General features: G+C 57.5%; 1 protein-coding gene across 3 annotated transcripts in view; it reads right to left on the bottom strand.

Annotated features, from left to right (window-relative positions):
- Positions 1-5,470: 5,470 nt before the first annotated feature.
- CAMK2A (calcium/calmodulin dependent protein kinase II alpha) overlaps positions 5,471-18,005 on the bottom strand; it is a 33,885-nt gene continuing 21,350 nt past the window's right edge. The window contains exons 12-19 of one of the 3 annotated variants that reach the window (XM_069772905.1): positions 17,872-17,914; positions 16,005-16,045; positions 11,705-11,737; positions 10,567-10,615; positions 9,170-9,245; positions 8,246-8,340; positions 7,639-7,867; positions 5,471-7,417 (exon numbers count right to left, since the gene is read on the bottom strand). In XM_069772905.1, the coding sequence (XP_069629006.1) occupies positions 7,414-7,417; positions 7,639-7,867; positions 8,246-8,340; positions 9,170-9,245; positions 10,567-10,615; positions 11,705-11,737; positions 16,005-16,045; positions 17,872-17,914 (570 nt within the window). In that variant the 3' untranslated portion in view covers positions 5,471-7,413. Of the gene's footprint in view, positions 7,418-7,629; positions 7,868-8,245; positions 8,341-9,169; positions 9,246-10,566; positions 10,616-11,704; positions 11,738-16,004; positions 16,046-17,871; positions 17,915-18,005 lie in introns of all 3 variants that reach the window. The other 2 variants (XM_069772904.1, XM_069772906.1) reach the window with 2 other exon arrangements.

Genomic DNA, 18,005 nt, shown 5'->3' with positions numbered 1-18,005 from the left:
CACATCTAGGGGGGGCTTCCAGGGATGGGGGGGCACAGCCCCTCTGGGTTTTGTCCTGCAGATCTCTGTCCTGGTTAGGTAAAAGCCAAAAACCCAGAATAAACAGAAAAAAATCGGGTTTATGTCTGGATTATGCATGAGGCCCTGATGCACTGGGCTATTAACCCCATGGGCCACGCACCGTGGGCTGAGCCTCCAGGGTGAACACCGCCATTCACGCAAGGCTGCAGTTTCACTTAACGAGCCTTCCCTACAGTAGAGGAGATTTAATTATTGCCTTCGCCCCTCCGAAAGCGTAGGGCCAGCTCCAACACTTTGTCCTCCTGCCCTCCTGCCTCCCCATAGCCGGGGATGCTGAGCTCCCTCCCTGGCTGGCTCTGCCCCTCCTTTTCCCTGTAGGACCACCGATGGTTTTCCACAGGCTCCTCGCCATACCCCACCATGGCTGCAGCCCATGGGGACGATGGGGGTCCCCAGCTTCTCCGGGTGCATGGGGCTCTGGCAGCACGACCGTGCTGCAAAGCACCTTCGGCCGCTAGCCCCTGGGTTAATCATTAGAGGCCAGCCATAAAAGTGTCGCTGATGGAAAGTTCAGGCCGTGGCGGCTGGGGAGCGGGAAGGGCCTGCCATAAACATTTATGGCCCCAATGAATCCCTCGCTCTAACCTTGACACTATTTACCAAGCAGGAGGCCTCGGGAGGTCACGGTGTTGCCCAGCCATCACTGTGGGTGCTGACTGGGGAGCCCGGGCTGGGCTGGCCCCAGGAGGGGCACACAGTGGGGTCTGCATGGTGCGACGGAGCCGGCGACGGGGTCGGGCATTTCGCGGTGTCGCTGCCAGCCACTATGTGCCAGAGCAACCGGGAGAGCCTGACACCTCCCCACGGCATGGAGATGGAGGTGCCTTGGGCTGAGGAAGCTGCTTTGGTCTCTGCGTGTTTCTGACCTTGTTTCCTACCCGTGTGGGGTCCTGCCACGTTCCCCCAATGCCCCCCCGGTAATTCTGGGATGCTCTGGGCTCTCCCTTGGCGGCTGCCATCCATCGGTGTTGTGTTGCAGAGCGATGAGAAGGACGCTGGGGACGTGGGGGGAGCAAAGCTGACAGTGAGGGGAAACTGAGGGCAGAAGGTGCCGGGGCAGCGGCACAGCCAGAGGACATGTCCCCCCCGAGGCCATGAGCGACTGGGCACAGGGAGGAACGGGACGGCTCCCAGGACCAGTGGTGCATCTGGACTCGATGATCTTGAAGGTCTTTTCCAATCTAAATGATTCTATCTATCATAGAATTATTGATATCCTCCACCGCAACATGGCCAGGGGTCCGACGCCATCCTCCCCACATCTCCAGAGACGGGCACCCCCTCCACTCCTGCTGTTTTGCCCCCCCCCCCGCTCTCCCGGATTGCTTTCTCTTTGCAAGACCCGTGGGCACAGCCGGGGGGGCGGGGGGGAGGTGACCGGGGGGACAGGGGCAGTCCCGAGTGTCCGTGGGTCTCTGCCCCTCGCCCTGTCCGTCCCGACCCGGGGAAGGGGGGGGTGGGGGGGTGGGGTGACAGAGGTGACAGGAGCGGTCTGGTGCTGACATCTGCTGGGGCTGGGGCACATCGCAGGGCGAGCTGGGGTGGGGGGGACACCCGCTCCTGCACCCCCGCGGGACCGCGGCTGGGACTGGGGTGTGCGGGGCAGGGACAGGGACCGTCGCAGCCCCCCCTCAAAAAAATACCAGCCTGCCTGCACGGGTGAAGCCCGGCAGCTGCCCCTGCGAGCCCCCCCAAACCCATCCTGGGCTTGGCTGGGGTTGGGTTCTGTGCCCCTGCAGCACCAGCTCCCCCCACCCAAACTCCTCTTGCTGCCCGGTGGGCCAGGGTGACAGCTCGGCTCCCACCTCCCAGCCAGCCCCGGGCGGCTCATGGGGTCCCCCAGAGCCCTCTCCCCTGGGAAAGGGCCAGGTTGGGGTGAGCCAGGTCTGGGGGGGGGGGACAGGACATCAAGCCCCGGGCTCTCCCCCCGAAGCCCCGGTGATGTTGGTGGCCAGGGGCAGGCAGTGCCCAGGGTACCAGCATCCCGCAGGCAGTGCCCTGGGTACCAACATCCCGCAGGTAATGCCCAGGGTACCAGCATCCCGCAGGCAGTGCCCAGGGTACCAGCATCCCGCAGGCAGGAGGAAGGCATCTGCTGCCTGCAGCCGCTGGCCAAGGCTTGATCCCAGCCTCGACGCTTTCGAGGACAGGAGTGTGGTGACAGAGGGACAAGGCGGTGGCAGACGGCCTGAGTCACTGCAGTGACGGAGAATCATCCGTTTCCATGCTCAGAAGTTAGTAGCTATTTATTGCACTTGAACACCAAGAATAAAACTGACACTCGCCCTCCCTCCCACACCCACCCCGCTCCCGGTCCCCCCGCCGCCCTCCCCAAACAGAACATCCGATTTGAGCAGTGATCATTCTGTTCATAGCCACAGGTTCCAAAAAAACAAAGGAAAAGGAAACAAAATCAATCCCTCCCCCCCATCAAGCTCCCACTGAATCCAACACGGTCACACTGCTCGACAGTTCGAGTGCACTTACAAAAAGATAAGAGAAAGGCTTCAGCTGCAACTGTACGGACTGACAGACACGAGGGGACAGGCAGCTACCCCTCCCCGGGGCCTGATTTTTTGTTACGTGACAAAGCTTGGTATACTTTTAATTACAATATATTTTTTGTGATCATCTTAAATAAATATTTCCATAGAGATTTCCTGTAAGTATATATATTTTTAATATATATATAATATATAAGAGATCTCATTTTTTTCTTAAACCACTGTTAACATATTTTCCCTGCTTGTCCAAAAAATGTTACAAAAGCCCTAAAATTGTGCAACAGTTAGAAAAAAGGGACAACAACCCAAAGAAGGAAGGAGCCGCTCGATACAGCCCCCTCCACCGCCCTCTCTCCCATTCCCTGTCAACCTGCAGGTGGCAAGGACGTTCAGCCAAGGGGCAGGGAGCCGGTGGGTGGCCTTTGGGGGATGGATGGCAGAGGGGCCACCAGCCCCTCCTCTGATGTTCCCACAGCCTGTTCACATCTGGATTTCCCTGTCTGGTACGGATGGGCTGGGACCTGCACCTTTGGAAACCGGTAACGGTGAGGTCTCTACCCTGCCGGATGGTTGTTGCATCAAGAGAGTGGTGTACACCATGAGATGTGTCCTGCGATGGGGAAGAAGGGTTAGCCCGGCTCCTGGGATGATCAGAGGAGACGGTTATGGGATCTTCTGCTGAAAGACACCTCTTGGTCCATGGGTCTATATGGCTGCCCTCTCAAACACAGCACTGCTGTTTGCTGGTCCTCCCCAGTGATCCTGCCATGGGCTGCAGAGCAGACCATGAGCTCAAAGAGGGACCAGATGGCTGGTGCTACCTGCTCCAACCTCTGGAGCTCCATGGGGGCATAAACCCATGGAGGGCAAATGGAGGGGAGGCAAGTTTGGAGTCAGACAGGGGTTCGGTGCCTGGCAGAGGGGGCATTTACTCGGGGTGGGGGGAAAAGACAGCTCTCCCGGCTGTGCCCGGCCGTGACAAGGAGCAGAGCACCCACTCCTCTAGCAAAGAACAGAGGCCCAGGAATGGCATCTTCTTCTTCCAGAGCGGACGCACCAGCAAGACCTGAGAAATGATGATGTTGCAGCTGGACCCTGAAGGGAAAACAGGCGACTCCCAAGTCCACCCATGGAGCTGGGAGTCCGAGACCACCACAGCAAGTGCTTCCACTCGGATATCCCCTGTGGTCTGCGAGAAGTGGAAGAGATGATCGGTTTGGAGGACTTTTGAGTTTGCTTTGAACCAGACAGCCAGACTACCAGGTGAGTCAGGCTCTGTCTGTACGAGAAAATGAAATGTGCCGCAGCCTGATCTCCAGCCTTGAGGCCAACGGGGACAGGAGGTCTGTGGTGGTAAACTCCATCCCAACAAGGTGGCCTTGTCCATATTGCTTATTAGGAACACGCCCTGGACCTTGTCATCCCCAGAACCACGGTGGGATTGTTGGGGCAATGACAGTTAGCATATGCCAGGGACGGTGCCAACAGCTTAAAAGTACAGATGTAATGGCAGTATCCCTGGGTCTGTGAGCCAAAGAAGGTGGTGGCAGTTGATGATTATTTTTTTCAGTTTTCCTGCAAGTTTAAGAGAAATCAGGAAATGTGAAGGAAGACAGAGACAGAAGCTGTTCACCATGGCTACTGAAAGAAAGGGTGGTTGTATATCAGTGCTTGCTCAGAGATGCTCTGGGGATACAGGAACCTGCTCTGGAGAAGCAGGGCGAGGTGGGGAAGAGAAACCAGGCAGAACAGACCCCTAAAGTGCAGGTGCTTAATGCTGCCAGCGTGGGCAGTTTGGGAAGTTGGGTCTTCCTTGGTCAGGCTTCAGCTTGACTGGAAGACTAGAATGAGTTGAAAACCCAGACTCTGCTTCCCTTGGAAAGGATTGGGAGCATTTTAGGTGTTGCAAGGACCTCCAGCTGCCTCCAGAGGAACCTGTCCCTGGAGAGATGAAACCTCAAAGAGGAAAAACCACCTCCAGGAAGACACCTCAAAGCCTTCCTGGAAACCAAGATGTTCTTCCCTAGCAGTGATTGCCCAAAGTGGGCTCTCAGTGAAAGGAGATTGTATCTACCCCAGCGTCTCATCCATCATCCTCAGCAAACCCCACTGCACCCCCTGCCCCAGTCCTTTCTCCAGTAGCAGCTGCTGGAGCAGCTTCAACCTCACAGCCCACCCGAGGTCCGCAGCTATCAGCAGCTCCAAAACCAGGCTGAAATGGCATCTGCCCCATAGCCCCCATGCAGAACCCTGCCATGACCTCCTCCTTCCTCATCCATCTCATACCAATCCCCCAAAATACTCTTGACACCCAGAGAGCCTGGGCATCAAGATGTGGATAAGACACTCACTGTGGCTGGCTTCAGAGCCAGCTCTGGAGAGGGAGAGAGAGAGAACTGTGAAAGAGCTGAGTCCTTCCTTTAAAAATGAAAAAAACTTCAGCACTACGTAACTACAGGAAGAAAAACAGATCTGTAAAAACACCCAAACTCTACTTTAAAAGCTAATCCTCTCCTTGCATGGATTTCCCTGCTTTGGGGCCATCTCCTGCAAGCCAACGCAGCTCCATGGTCAAACATCACAGGTCCACCCAGGGCACGGGGATGCACATTTGCTCCGTGGAGCACCCGTGTGATTTGCCCCCAAAAAGGCACCTCCTACACACATTGCCAGCAACCATCGCACTGCCGGCACAGCGGGACACACCGAAACACCTCTCAGGGCCTGTTCATGCCCCAGCAGTTTCGATTTCTTCCCCTCCATCCAGTGGGAAAATATTTTTGCAGTCTGCAAGGATACGGTTGCATTTCACACGGCAGCCATCCCTGCCTCGACAGAGAGCAAAGCATTCAAAACCACAGAAAAGGCAAAATACACGCTCAGAATTTACATGGAGAAAACATTTCCTTTTTTTTTTTTTTATGTCCAAAACAAGCGTTTTTTTGTTCATTTCTTTGTTTTTCAACACACACACCGTCTAGAAAGTTAAACGCCATGCAGATGAAGAGAGTGCAGCTAGAAAGTCCCCCGGGGCAGCAGCGCTGCAGGAGTCTCACGTCAACGAGCAAAGAGGTTCCAGTCGGAAAAAAGAGAACAAGAAACAGAAGAATTGCCGGAAAAATACCCACTCTCGGACCTCTACCTGACGGCAGAGGCGAGACCAAAATTCACCTTCCCGGCCACATCTTCTGTCCTGAAAGCCATGTCTCGGTGGCTCCCCAAGAGCCACCGCCTGGGTTTGCCCTGCAGGAGGACCCGTGGGGTGCAGGAAGGCACCCCAGGGAGGGGGGTTTCCCTGGAGGTGGATGCCCCGGGGAGGTGGGTGCCTTCGCCAGCCCGGTGCTGTGGGACGGGATGGGATGAGCTGCCACGGCGTGGGGTGGGGGCTGGCAGCCGCAGGACCCCTGGTAGGAGCACCATGGCGGCGCAACCCCTCTCCAAATGTAAATGCAACAAATAACAGCAACCCCCGAAAATCCCCCCCACCCTCCCTGCCCTAAACAGTTGAATGTTTCTAGTTATTACATAAAGATCCATTTCAGCAAATACTCAAAATCAAGTTACGAAATACACGGTAGGTTATTTTCTTTTCCCTATAAAAAGGCATGCGCTCAAAGTAGAAGACAGCTAAAGGCTTGTTTGTTTTCTTCAAAGCACGATCAGATTCTGCAGAGTTTTGTTACTTTATAAAGCTTGCATTCCTCGTCGTCGCTGGAAGGAGTCACGTGGGCGATGGAGGTTTGCACCCTGAATCGGTGGCCAGCTCAGCCGTCCCAGTCCCAGCCTGGGAGCCGGGCACGGGGGAGCGCCGGGTGCTGCATGCGAGGGGCAGGGGTGGGTGCTCGGCAGGGCTGGGTGCTGGGGTAAAGGATCCCGGTCGGGTGGGAAGGAGGGCACGGGGAGCGACGCTACCGCCACGGCACGGCTGGGAGAGCCCCGGCTCCCGGCTGTGCCGACGTGGTGCCAGGGAGCAGTCGCCTTTCTCCTCCTCTCTTCTCCCAGCTTCGCCAGTCCCTGCTCCAAAGGGAGAAGGGAGGAAGGAGGGAGAGCATCCCTCTCAGCACGGCAGCCGCCCGGAGCCAGGGCGCAAACCTACTCGCTCTCCTGGGCAGGAGCCAGCCTACGCTCCTGGGAAGGGAAAATAAACAGAGAGCCTTTACTCACCCATCTGACCGCTGCCCTCCTCACCCAGGTTGGGGGGGGGGCGCGTGGAATATGGACTTTGCAAAAGGTTTAAATCGCGGTTCCCTGGCCGAGGCTGCCGGGAAGCGGGAGCTTGGGTCGGGAGCAGGCGGGAGCCACGGTGACAGATGGGGACCTCAATAGCAGCAAAGCAAAATCCACTGGTGCGCAGGGAGGGTGTGGCACAAGATGGCTCAAAACTGTCCCCCTGCCCTCCTCTTCCTCGGGGGGGCTCCCAGCAGAGGTGGGGATGGAGGCGGATGAAGAGTCCGAGCCCAGTTCAGGAGACATGCTAGGTAGTGGGGGGTCCCACCAACGCCATACAGCCGAGGGGGGAGGCCTTTACCCCGGCACGTGTCATCTCACCGGCCAGATGCTCGGGTTTAGGTTCATGGTTTCTGTTTTCATGGTTCATGCAGAGGAAGGGGGCCCAGCGCCACAGCCCCAGCGGGGTGGGGGGGTTCGATGGGATGCTTGCGCGGCGCCGGCAGGGCCATTGCATGTGTGCGGTGAGAAGCGAGGGGTTATTCCAGCGGGAACCAAGCAGCAGAGCCAACAGCCAAAGTCCCATAGGTGAAGATGTCGGAGGGAGGGTCTCCCCTTGGTAGTCAGTCAGTGACAAACCCCACACGGGCAGGACCACGCTTCAGCTGCAAAACACACACCCAGAAGAGAGGGAGTTTGCTTCGACCATCCCTTTGGCAGAGCATCCCTCTCCCCATCACGATCTCACGGCGGTCGGCCATCTCCTCCCCACCGCGGACCCTCGGGGTAGGATCCCACCCCCTCTACAGCCTCAACGCCGCAAGCAGCCCGCACCGTCCCCTCCCTGTCCCCCCGTACCCCGTCCCTGGAGCCTCACAGGGCTTACTGCGGTAGGACAGAGGGTGCGCCGGATCTGTGGAAGTGGACGATTTGCCATTTGCCATCCCGGCGGTGCCAGATGCGGGTCTCCTCGGACTGGGCGGTGCGGGGGATCCCTCCCGCGTCCACGTACTGTGTGATGCGGATGTAGGCGATGCAGGCAGACTCGTCTCCCATCAGGTGGATGTGGGGGTTCAGGATCGTCGTGTGCACGGGCTTGCTGTTCCGGGACCACACTGGAGAGGGGACAAGTACAAGTGGCTTCAGGCAGGGGAAGGAGTTTGGGTGGCTCTCGCCCAGGGCAGCAGCAAATGTGGGAAGGGGAGATGCTTGGGATAGGCTCTCTGCTTGGAGGGGCTGAGTAAATGCTGCACAGGTGGGTTCAGGATGGGTCCACCCAGAAAGCAGCTAACCAAACAACTCCTCTGCATACAGCACGGCCCCAGCTGACCTAACAGGCTTGATTCACCTCCTGCTGGGATCTTCCAGATCAGCCAGAGATGCTCCCAAAGCCACCCTTACCCTCCTCTCTCCAGCAAGCTGATGGAGGTCAAGACACAGCCAGGCCCATGGGTGGTGGGAAGGGTCCCTCGGGAGGCAAGGGGGCTGCTTACGGTTTTCGAAGTAGAATCGGTGGAAATCCAGGCCTTCCACAAGGTTGCCCAGAGCCTCAGGCTCGAAGGCAGTCATCCCAGGGTCACACATCTTCCTGGGGAGGTGGGAAGGGGAGAGAAAAGGGAGAGGTTATCTCACTGTTTCTGGCATGAGAGCCTGCAAAACCCAAATGGCTCGTGCTCGGGATGACTCCCTCAGCCTGAGACCAAGGAGCCTCCGCACTAGCAAGTAATTCAAGCAGAAATCTGACCTCATCCCTGCACTCTGCATGAAGCCCACCTCACCTCGCCTCCAGCCCACTGACTACAGCCGGGACCCCACAAGGCAGGGTGAATTCTCCATCAGTCACCATCTCCAATTAAACCTCCCAAACCACTGCTGTTTTCTTTGTAAGAAAGAAAAACAGCAGGGGAAAACTCATATTCTCTGCTCTGTATCAAAGTAGCCCTGCTGCAATTCTCTGAGGCAGGGATGAAGACCTGCACTCGCTCAGACACGCTAATTAAACAGGCCTTGGACACAGAAGTGTACTCTGAAAAGCATCAGCTCAGCGAGTAGAAAGCAGTTACGCTTCCAAGCAGCCTGTGGCAATCTGGATATAATGGATACCATGGATGCAATGTTCCTTCTTCCACCATAAATCACGTTTACAGTTATTCATCTTTCTGCAAACCAGAAAATGGGCTCATCCATGATAATAAGACCAGAGAGATGTGGTCAGCTTAGTGTGAGAGAAGCAGCAGGTTTGGAAACTGATCTCCCCTGCTTCTCTTGGATGGTCTCCATGCCCTACCACCAGGTCAACCTGGTCACCCTGCCCTGGGCAGCAGTAAAACCTCCCGGGCTGGGTTGTCACAGTGAGAGCACCCGCTCCGGGAGGCTGAGCCCCCACCTCAGCCCAAACCCGCGCTGGGCACACTCACGTGTAGGACTCAAAGTCGCCATTGCTTATTGCTTCGATCAGCTGCTCTGTGACTTTAATGATTTCTTGCTTCCGTACTGTTGGTTTAAAGAGAAAAAGAAAATAAAAGGAGAAAACAAACCAGAAGTGCTGGTGTTGCAATATCGGTGAGGTATCTTTTTCTCATTAGAAACAGACCACAGGACATTGGGGGATGTTGGAAACTGTCCAGGGAAAAAGTAGGAGAGTGACTTGGGAGAGAGATGTGGGGAAGGGCTCTTCACCCCTGGAGAGGAAAGACCTCCAATGTCAGGGCAAACCCAAAACCCCCTGTATTTTCCTAAAGAGCAAAAAGGTTAATCACCGAGTGGTGAGCTGCCCTCGGCCCAAAAGTTGGCGCAGACTGGTCATGGCTGCAAAGCCTTGCCAATCTGGAACCTTCTACCCTGTGAACTCACAGCAGGGGCCAGCCAGGGCAAGCTGGACCAAGGATGCTCCCACTTCCCTCCGAGATGGGAGGAGAAGGTCTCAGCTGGGAGGAGGACAGGTGGGTGATGTGGGCAGCCACCCCAGGAGACACAAGGAGGGACCCTGCGAGGGGCACGGTACCGTGCAGCTGCTGTCAGGGACCCTGGGCGCTGCCAGCTCATCTGGGAAGGGACTGGGCTGCGAGAGCTGGTTTGGCTCCCCAGGATGCAGGAGGAGCTGTCAGAGGTAACCCTGGGCTTATTAATGAGGCTCTGCTTCAAATGCAAATCAGCGTCATGCTTGACTTAATTTTTTTTTTTTTTTTTTTATTATGGCTACTGAAAGGAGAGGGAGCACGTTCCTGAGAGTTGTTCAGAAAGGAGGAGAGGGATCCCCACCACTTCCCGAGCACTGCCTGCCTCCACGTCCGCTCTCGGGGAGCTCTTCCCCAGGAGAACAAGTGTCCCATTAACTCTCACGTCAGGCCAAAGTCCATCTTGCTCTGTGCTGAGATTGCTTCGTTGAGAGACTTTACAAATTAGCACCAATAAATTATTCCCTGGGTTATTCTTAGAAAGCTGGCTCTGGCAGGCAGGCGGGAGGGAGGCAGGGATTTCCCCTGGACGCTTTTCCCAAAGGGCCATTTATTTTGGAGGAGCGGGCAGCTGGTCGGCTATCCCTGCAGATTTCTGCCATAACGATGCCTGCTGTCGGGGAACATCCCTGGTTTTGGGAGCCCCCCCTCCCCACCAGCAGTGCCTCAGCTGCTCATGGCAGCGACCCAGCAATGAAACCACCTAAGGAGTTAAAGCAACTTCTGAAGGGCCCTGAGGCATCTCTATGGTGGTGGGTTTCGCAGTAGCCAATATCTCATTGGGGTGGCCAGACTAAGGACCCCAGGGCACCCCTCCAGAACAGCCTGCCCGCCTCCCTGGGTGCCCCCGCCGGTACCTTTGGTGTCTTCATCCTCGATGGTGGTGTTGGTGCTCTCTGACGATTCCTGAGCAAAGAACAGAAAGGACAGATGGGACGGTGAGAGGGGTCTTCGCCCCACGCCAGACGGAGCTCGTGTGTTCGACAGCCCCCCGAGTCCGACCCCACAGCGCTCGACTGTGCCAACGGACAGAAACCAAGGAAAACGCCAGCAGGTCCAACCCGTCCTCAACCACAGCTCTAGGGCAGCACTGGCAGAGCCCTCCCTGACCTCCACTCCTTGTAGCCAAGGGCACAAGAGCTGGGCTGTGGAGGGTCTCGTAGGAACGGCGCTGCCTTTCCTACCGACACCTGTGGGGATAGAGACGGGGCAGGTCCGGGGGGGGTTTGGTGGGTTCCTAGGAGCATTGCCGGAGGGGCAGGGAGAGGGGCTGTGCGGGGGTGGAAGACACCATGTTGACTGTACGATAAAGAGAGAGATGTACAAATTCACAGCGAGGAGGAGCTGGGATGAGAAAGAGGGGACTGTGCAGGAGTAAGAGAGACCACACTGACCGCAGAGTAGGGAGAGAAATGTACAATAAAACAGAGTGCTTCCAAGACCCACATGGACCACCGAAGGCTGAGACACAGCTCTTTCAAGAAACAGCTGAGCACTACACAGATTTGGGGGGGAGGGGGGTACTGACCCCCCGTCTCTCTGCAGGAGCCCCATCAAGGCGACTCTGCTAGCGGAGCTAGAGCAATGGCTCTGCTAGCTCTTCCCAGCAGAGCCTTGCTTATGTATTACCCATAATACCCCGATGTAGGTTGGCAAGGTGTCCCATGACCATACAGTCCCCGCAGAGGCATGGAAGGTGTTTCTCCAAGGCTCCTTGGACCGATGCAGCCTGCAGACCTGAGTCAGGAGAACTGGGAGAAACGGCATGAGAACCCATCAGCAAGAACCAGGGCTGGCTTCCCACCAGCTGGTGGCCAGCAAGTGCCTGCACCAACCCTGTTAATGGGGTTTGTGGGTGATACGGCTTTGAGGATGTTCCCTCCAACCCCGGTGTCCCTTCTTCCCTACCCCGAGGTAACTTCCAAAAACGGGGGAAGCTGGAACATGTGGAGAGGCCCAGCAATATCGGCATTGAGGAAGACGAAGGACACTCACCATTAACTGAACGCTGGAACTGGACTTTCTTTTCTGGAAAAACAAGGAGAAGAGATGGAACAGGAAGTGACACAGAGTGAGAAAGGCAGAGAGCAGCATGTGAGAGGCAGCAGCTCCTGAGCCACCCTTCGTGGTCCTCGTGGAGGGGCAAACGAAAGGCGCAGGGGGGCAACCTGGTGCTTCTGTAGGGACATGCTGCTGGCTGCAGTGCTGGTGGTGCTATGCCAGCTCCCTCCCCACCTTCCTGCTGGTACCTTTCTCTCCTGACCTGCCGCAGTCTCTGGCGTTGCTCATCCCAAGGACCTGACTAGTCCAAAAGAGAGTCCTCTAGGAGTCAATGACCACTCTGGTGGCTTTGTGACCAGGCCAGCAAGCTCACAGGAACAGGAGTGGGATGCTGAAAAGCTAAGGCAGCTCCACCATCTGTACAGCCCTGTGCCCGGTGTGAATGCCGTACTGGTATTTACAGACTCCGGAGCTGTTCTGGGTGCATCTGCCCATGTTGCTGACTAGTATGGAGATGGTCAGTTAGCTTTGGACCTAGACCAGTTAGAAGCTGGCTGGTTTAAAGCCAGCATGGCTACTGCTACTTGACCCCACAAGGCAGGCACACGGTGTGGGAAGCTGTGCTGAGTGCAGCTCCAGTACTTTAAATCAGGACAAGTCTCCTCCAAAGAGAAGGCCTTACACATGCACATATTATCTCCATCCTTGACCACTACCATCAGGCTTTAAGGCTTTTGGGTTGGACGACCCCATAGCCACATTTCTTTCTGCAGTCCCAAACTACTTCTGGACTCTCCTTCCTTGCCGTGCTCTGCTCCCCGCCTCCACCTTTAATCTAGCCAGGAGCCAGGGGGATGTGCACGCTGGCCTCATGCCTTTTCTCCACCTCCAGCTCCCAGGGGATGAATCACAGCAGGTGACAGGGAACACCAGTGTGCAGGAATCAGAAGCTGCCGTGCCAAATAACAAAGTGTCTTACCAACATATTTAACAAGGCACCAGTTCTGCCTGCCCCACAGAGGGAAAAGCAGCACACACAGTGCAAATCTCTTGGAAAAGTCCATCGAGTGACCCATTAGGGAACGTGGGTGGGCTGCAGTGTAAAAACTGCTGATATCCATTCCCCCTCATTGCTCCTTTCACATCCTAACTGGCTCCCACCAGCGTTGTCACTGAGTTTTCCCCTCTGCTGGTGCAGCTCTCCCCTCCCTCGCTAGGTCCTATGTTAATCCTTGCCCCTCCTTCACCGAAACAACAGATGTCCTAAAGGGCAGAGTGAGCTGTGGTATTTCGGATGGAACCTCATGAGAAACGGAGCTGCAAGTGTTGGGCTGCCTGCAGGAAGGGCTGACAGCTTCTGCTACCCAAGCACATGAGACGGGGCAGTAAACTGCAGAAATTTCAGACGCAACAGAATGCAACACAAAGCAGTGACTGCGTCAAGTCTGGACATACAGTAACAGGATGCAACACGGGGCAGTGAGCTCATTAATTTAGGACGGGACAGGATGCGACATGGGGCAGTGATTTCATTAGTTTACAATGTGACAAGATGTGACACTACACAGGGCAGTGAAGGTATCATAGCTGCTGGGACCAGGAGACCTCCCACAGACCCCAGAACAGGTCTCAAAGGGGATTTTTGGTCCCCTGAATGCTTTTAGTAGGGGAGGAACCTCCTCAGTAGGGTGAGTTTCAAGCCCTCTGAGCCTGGGCTAGCACCATCCTGGTGCTGGAGGGCTGTGCGGGCAGGCTGGAGGGCAGCACCAGCTACCTGCTGCCTACCTGCGTAGCTTTGGGCAGGGACAGCAGGGGTAGCTGCCTGGTCTCATGGGGACTGTCAGTCCAGCAGGTTTCTCCAAATGGGACCCAACTCTTCTGACAATGAACCACACCGCATGGCCTGACTTACAGCCCTGCTCTGAGCAGGCAGGACCATTCCCTTCCCACCTTCCCACCCGCCCAAAGCAGGTTTCCACGTTCCTGCCTCACTTTTCCAGCAAGATGGAAAGAGATGAATGCCATCCAGCAATGCCCTGGCACCTGCCACTGGCCCACAGTGGCCGTTAAAGCTTTGCCCAGAGCACCCAGCCTCCCTCTGCCCCCGTGAGGGGGTTACACTGCAAGTTCCCCTACACTGAGCAGGGGAACGAGAGGTGGGAATGGTAATGCTGAAGATGGCCAACACAAGCACCCTGTTGGGAATGAGCTCACCTCTACTTTGTCTTCCCCTCCTCTACCTCCCTGGCCATCTAGCCAGGCTGTCTTGCCTCCACTTGTTGGAAAGGGGGCAATAAAAAAGCAAACTCATTCTCCAGAGCTTGTGCACCCTCTTGAGCTGAGTGTTGGCTGGTAGACTGCACTCAGGGTGAAGCCTCACTCGTTGCTCCCCGCTCACCAGCGAAGGGCTGAGGACTAGGGATACAAACCAGCCTCTCTCATCCTGCTCTGAAACCAGACCCTCTTTGCTGAATTTCAGCAATGGGCCAGAAGGCTGCTTACCCAAACTGGCTGTTTTGCTACAACAGCAAGTGCCCCTCTTCCCAGGATAATGTCCGCCCTCAAACCTATTTTGAAGACCAAGAGGGAGCATCCTTAGCAAGTTGGTCTGGCAAACGGTCTTCTACCACCACACCATCCCTGCAGTGCTAGAGATGAAATTCAAGGCTGTCCCTTTCAGCTGGAAAATTAGATTCAGGACTGTGCCTGATGAAGCTCCTCCATCCTCCAATCTCTCCTTTTACAGCTTAAAAATGCAACTCCTGATTGCTCTCACCTGTGCTCCAGCAAGTCATACCAAGTCAGCTCTACCCATGGTGTCACTTCTCAGGTGACTCCCAGAAGCAGCTGGGACCTCAGAGCAGCAGAGGACAGGCCAGCAGTGGCTGGCAGATCGGTTGCTGTGAATCCTATGGGACCTGTCCCCTCTGTGCCAGCACTGTTGTCCAAAACTAGCAATCCTGTCCTGGAAGCCACGTGATATTCACGTGACACCGCAGCCCATAGCAATGTTCTTTCATAGCAATGCAGGCCATCAGCTTCATGTTGCAGAATAACACTGCATGGCCAGAATGGTCTTTTGTGGAGCTGAGTCCAGATTTGGAGGGTTGTGCATGGCCTCAAGCCTTGCAGGCTTGTTGCAGGCGCTGGGTCTGGAAGGAGCGGGAGAAAAATAAGCCATCCCCAGACCTCTGGCTCCACTGCCCATTTGGACCAAGGAAGGAAGAAGCTAGCTGAGGGCTCTGCTCTTCCAAAACCCTGTGCCCCTCACAGCCCAACAGCTGAGTCCCTACGAACAGGCCAGAGGAAGAAGAGCAGCCGTGCTGCAGTCAGGTCCCCAAAGCTCTGCCTGACACCTTGCGCCTTGCCCTGTGATGGGGAATGTGATCACACCAGCTCTCCCCTGCTGAGCGACTGGTTGTATTCATGAAGGGAACAGGTAAGGAGAGAAAGACCCTCACATGGGCTATTCCTTCCTGCAGGAGGAGTTTGACAGAGCTCGCTAACCACTGCTAACCAACACATCTGCGTGTCGTCAGAAGTTGCTCGGCAGCAGGATTTTGCTGCCTTCAAGAGGCACCTTGTCCTGGAGAAGAGCTGTAGCCCCATCTCGGAGAGTCCGGTGAACCTGTGGGCTCTGCAGCCCAAGAAACAAGGTCCTCCAAGCACCAGCTTCTTTTTAGAGCATCACCAAGCCATTTGCTCTGTCAAACATCACCAAGTTCATTTCCTCTGCCTGCACTGGGCACAGGGGGCCAGCACGGCTGCCGAGAGAATTAAAGGCACCCATGTGCCACCCAGCAGCACACTAACCCTTGGGGATGGGACAGGAGCTGGGGGATGAGCCCAGCCCCACCAGCCCCAGTGGGACGCATGCTGGGGCGAGCAGGAGATGCAGCCGTCCATCCTGCCGGACGGCTGCTGCCAGGCTGAAGCCATGGCTCCGGGCTGCAAAACTGCCTCCCCCTGTCCCCTCTCCTGGTCCAGCCTCTCCCCCTCGCTGGGGGCAGCAAGGGGCGAGCACGTTTTGCAGGCGATGAAACGGTAGCGAATTCCCCCCACGCGCCCCCTCCAGCACCAGCCTGCTCCCCTCGCTCACCACCCTGCAAAGCCTCCTGTGCGCTTGGCAGGAGCCAAGCTGGTGGCACGGGGACGCGTCGGGACAGCCGGGCCAACAGCTGCCCTTTAAAGCACAGCGTGTCACGGGGACCGCCGGCACAGCACGGAGACCCCCACTGCCACCCCAGCAGCGGAGGGGCAGGCGGGAGAGGGCGGCAGGGAGAGGGGGGCTTACCTTCACGCCGTCATTCTTCTTGTTGCCACCGCTTTTGCCTCCTGGAGAGAGGAGGAAGGAGGTTAGGAGAGCCAGGCAGGGCACCAAGACCAGGAGGCCGAGGATCAGCAGCATGGTGCCAGGCGGCAGAGCGGCAAGACCCCGCGGGACCGGCTGGTGGGTTTTGTCCTCTCTCCGGCAACCCCCGGTGCCAACCCCGGGAGCTCAGGGGCGACCTTGCCGGCACCGTCCCGTCCTGCCCCAGCAGCTCTCAGCCAGGGGCATGACCCGTCTCCTCAAGTCACGCTGAGTCCTCGGAGCGGCTCGGAGGGGGCCGGCGGGGCTGTCCGGCAGCAGGCAGTGCTCCGGCCGGTGGGTGCTGGCGACCGAGGACGGCGCGGCGCGGTGGAATGGGCTGCCCGCCTGCCGCCCTCTAATTTTAGCCCCATGCTGCCGGGATCATGTGCTGCCGGCCCGACGGCCCGACAGCTGCAGCCCACATTTTGACGATGATGAAAAGCAGACGCCTTCCCCAGTGCCCACCTACTGCTGCCGGTACTGCCCCAGCCCCCCGGGGCTGCGCAAGCCACCCCGAAACCCTCTGCACCCCCGGACCAGGGTGGGATTGATGGGGCTCAGACCCACGCGGGACCCCATCACCCATCAGCCCCGCCACGCTCCCGGGGCAGGGGGGGACCGGCGAGCCCCTGGGCTGTGCGTGGGACGGGCAGAGCTACGAGAGATGCTTTTGAATTTCCTGCCCTTTGATGCTCCGTGTCCGCCGCGTCTCCCGGCGCGGGGCCTGACACCGGATCCCCCCAGCTGTTGGACTCCTCCAGCCGCGCCGCACGCTGCCCACAAGTGCTAAATGTGTCAGCACGATCCCCCCACGACAAATGCAGATACCAACCCCGGCCACGGCCCTCTCCCCCGGCACCTGGCTGGGCCAGCAGCCCCCCATCTCCCCCCCTGCCCACCTGCTACACCTGACTCCTGGGGCGCCTCGGCGAAGCACCCCAAAACACCCATCTAACACCGAACGGCTGCCACCAGCCCGCTCAGCCGGCGTGCTGGGCTTGGCTGACTTGTCCCACCACTGCAGCACCTCTGCCGGGGCCATCCCCAGTGCTGCGGAGGTGAGCGGATGAGCTCTGCAGTCACCCGGCTCCTTTTTGGTTCCGTGCCTGGGAATCGCTGCTGATCCCTGCCTGTGAAATCCCAGCTGCAAGGCTTGCTCCGAGGCAGCAGGGTGTCCCCAGAGGGGACAGCTCTCCGCAAGGACATTGCGGCAAGAGAGCTTGTGGCTGCACCGAGACCTCTCCCAGGGCACAGGCTGGGCTGCTGGGCTCTGTCCCTGCTCCTCTACCTCTGTGCAGCCCTCGGGATGTAGGGAGGCAGGAGAAGAGCGGGGGCCCTGCAGGATTAAAGCCCTCCTGCCCAGGGAGAGACTCGAGGGACCCTGCTGCCATATGGCTGCAGTGGCACCCAGGGACCTTTCTGACACTTTCCCGGTGCAGAGGATGCTCTCCCTGAGCCACAAACATCTCCAGGAGGACACAAAGCCAGCTGCCTTGAGACATGGCAGCCCCCAGCACGCGCATCCCCACCCCAGCACAAGCCAGATGGTTGGGCGCATATAAACCCCAAAAACCTAAACCTCTGGGAACTGCTGTGCCTCAGCCAGACACCTTTTCTCTTGCATCCCAAGCCAGCAAGGTGCCAGGTGACACCCAAAACAACCACCCCATGCCACGCATCCCCAAAGGCACCAGGCTGCAACCTCAGCCCCCCTGTGACACCCGAGGCAAAGCTGGCTCTCCAGGGACCCTGCGGGTTTGCCCTGGGCACCCTGTAAGACAAGGAGATGAGCCCCAGAGACGGCACCTACCGGAGAAGTTCCTGGTGGCCAGCATGGTGGTGAGGATGGCTCCCTGAAAGACACAGAAGGCAGAAAGAAAAGGCGTGCTGGGCCCTGGCCCCCTGCACCCCTGCCGCTCCCCCCAGCCCTTGGGGGAGGAAAGT

This window comes from Haliaeetus albicilla, chromosome 27 (genome assembly GCF_947461875.1).
Source record: "Haliaeetus albicilla chromosome 27, bHalAlb1.1, whole genome shotgun sequence".
Taxonomy (NCBI): domain Eukaryota; kingdom Metazoa; phylum Chordata; class Aves; order Accipitriformes; family Accipitridae; genus Haliaeetus; species Haliaeetus albicilla.
Note: the sequence above shows the minus strand (reverse complement) of the source record. Positions and strands in the feature narration are given on the sequence as shown.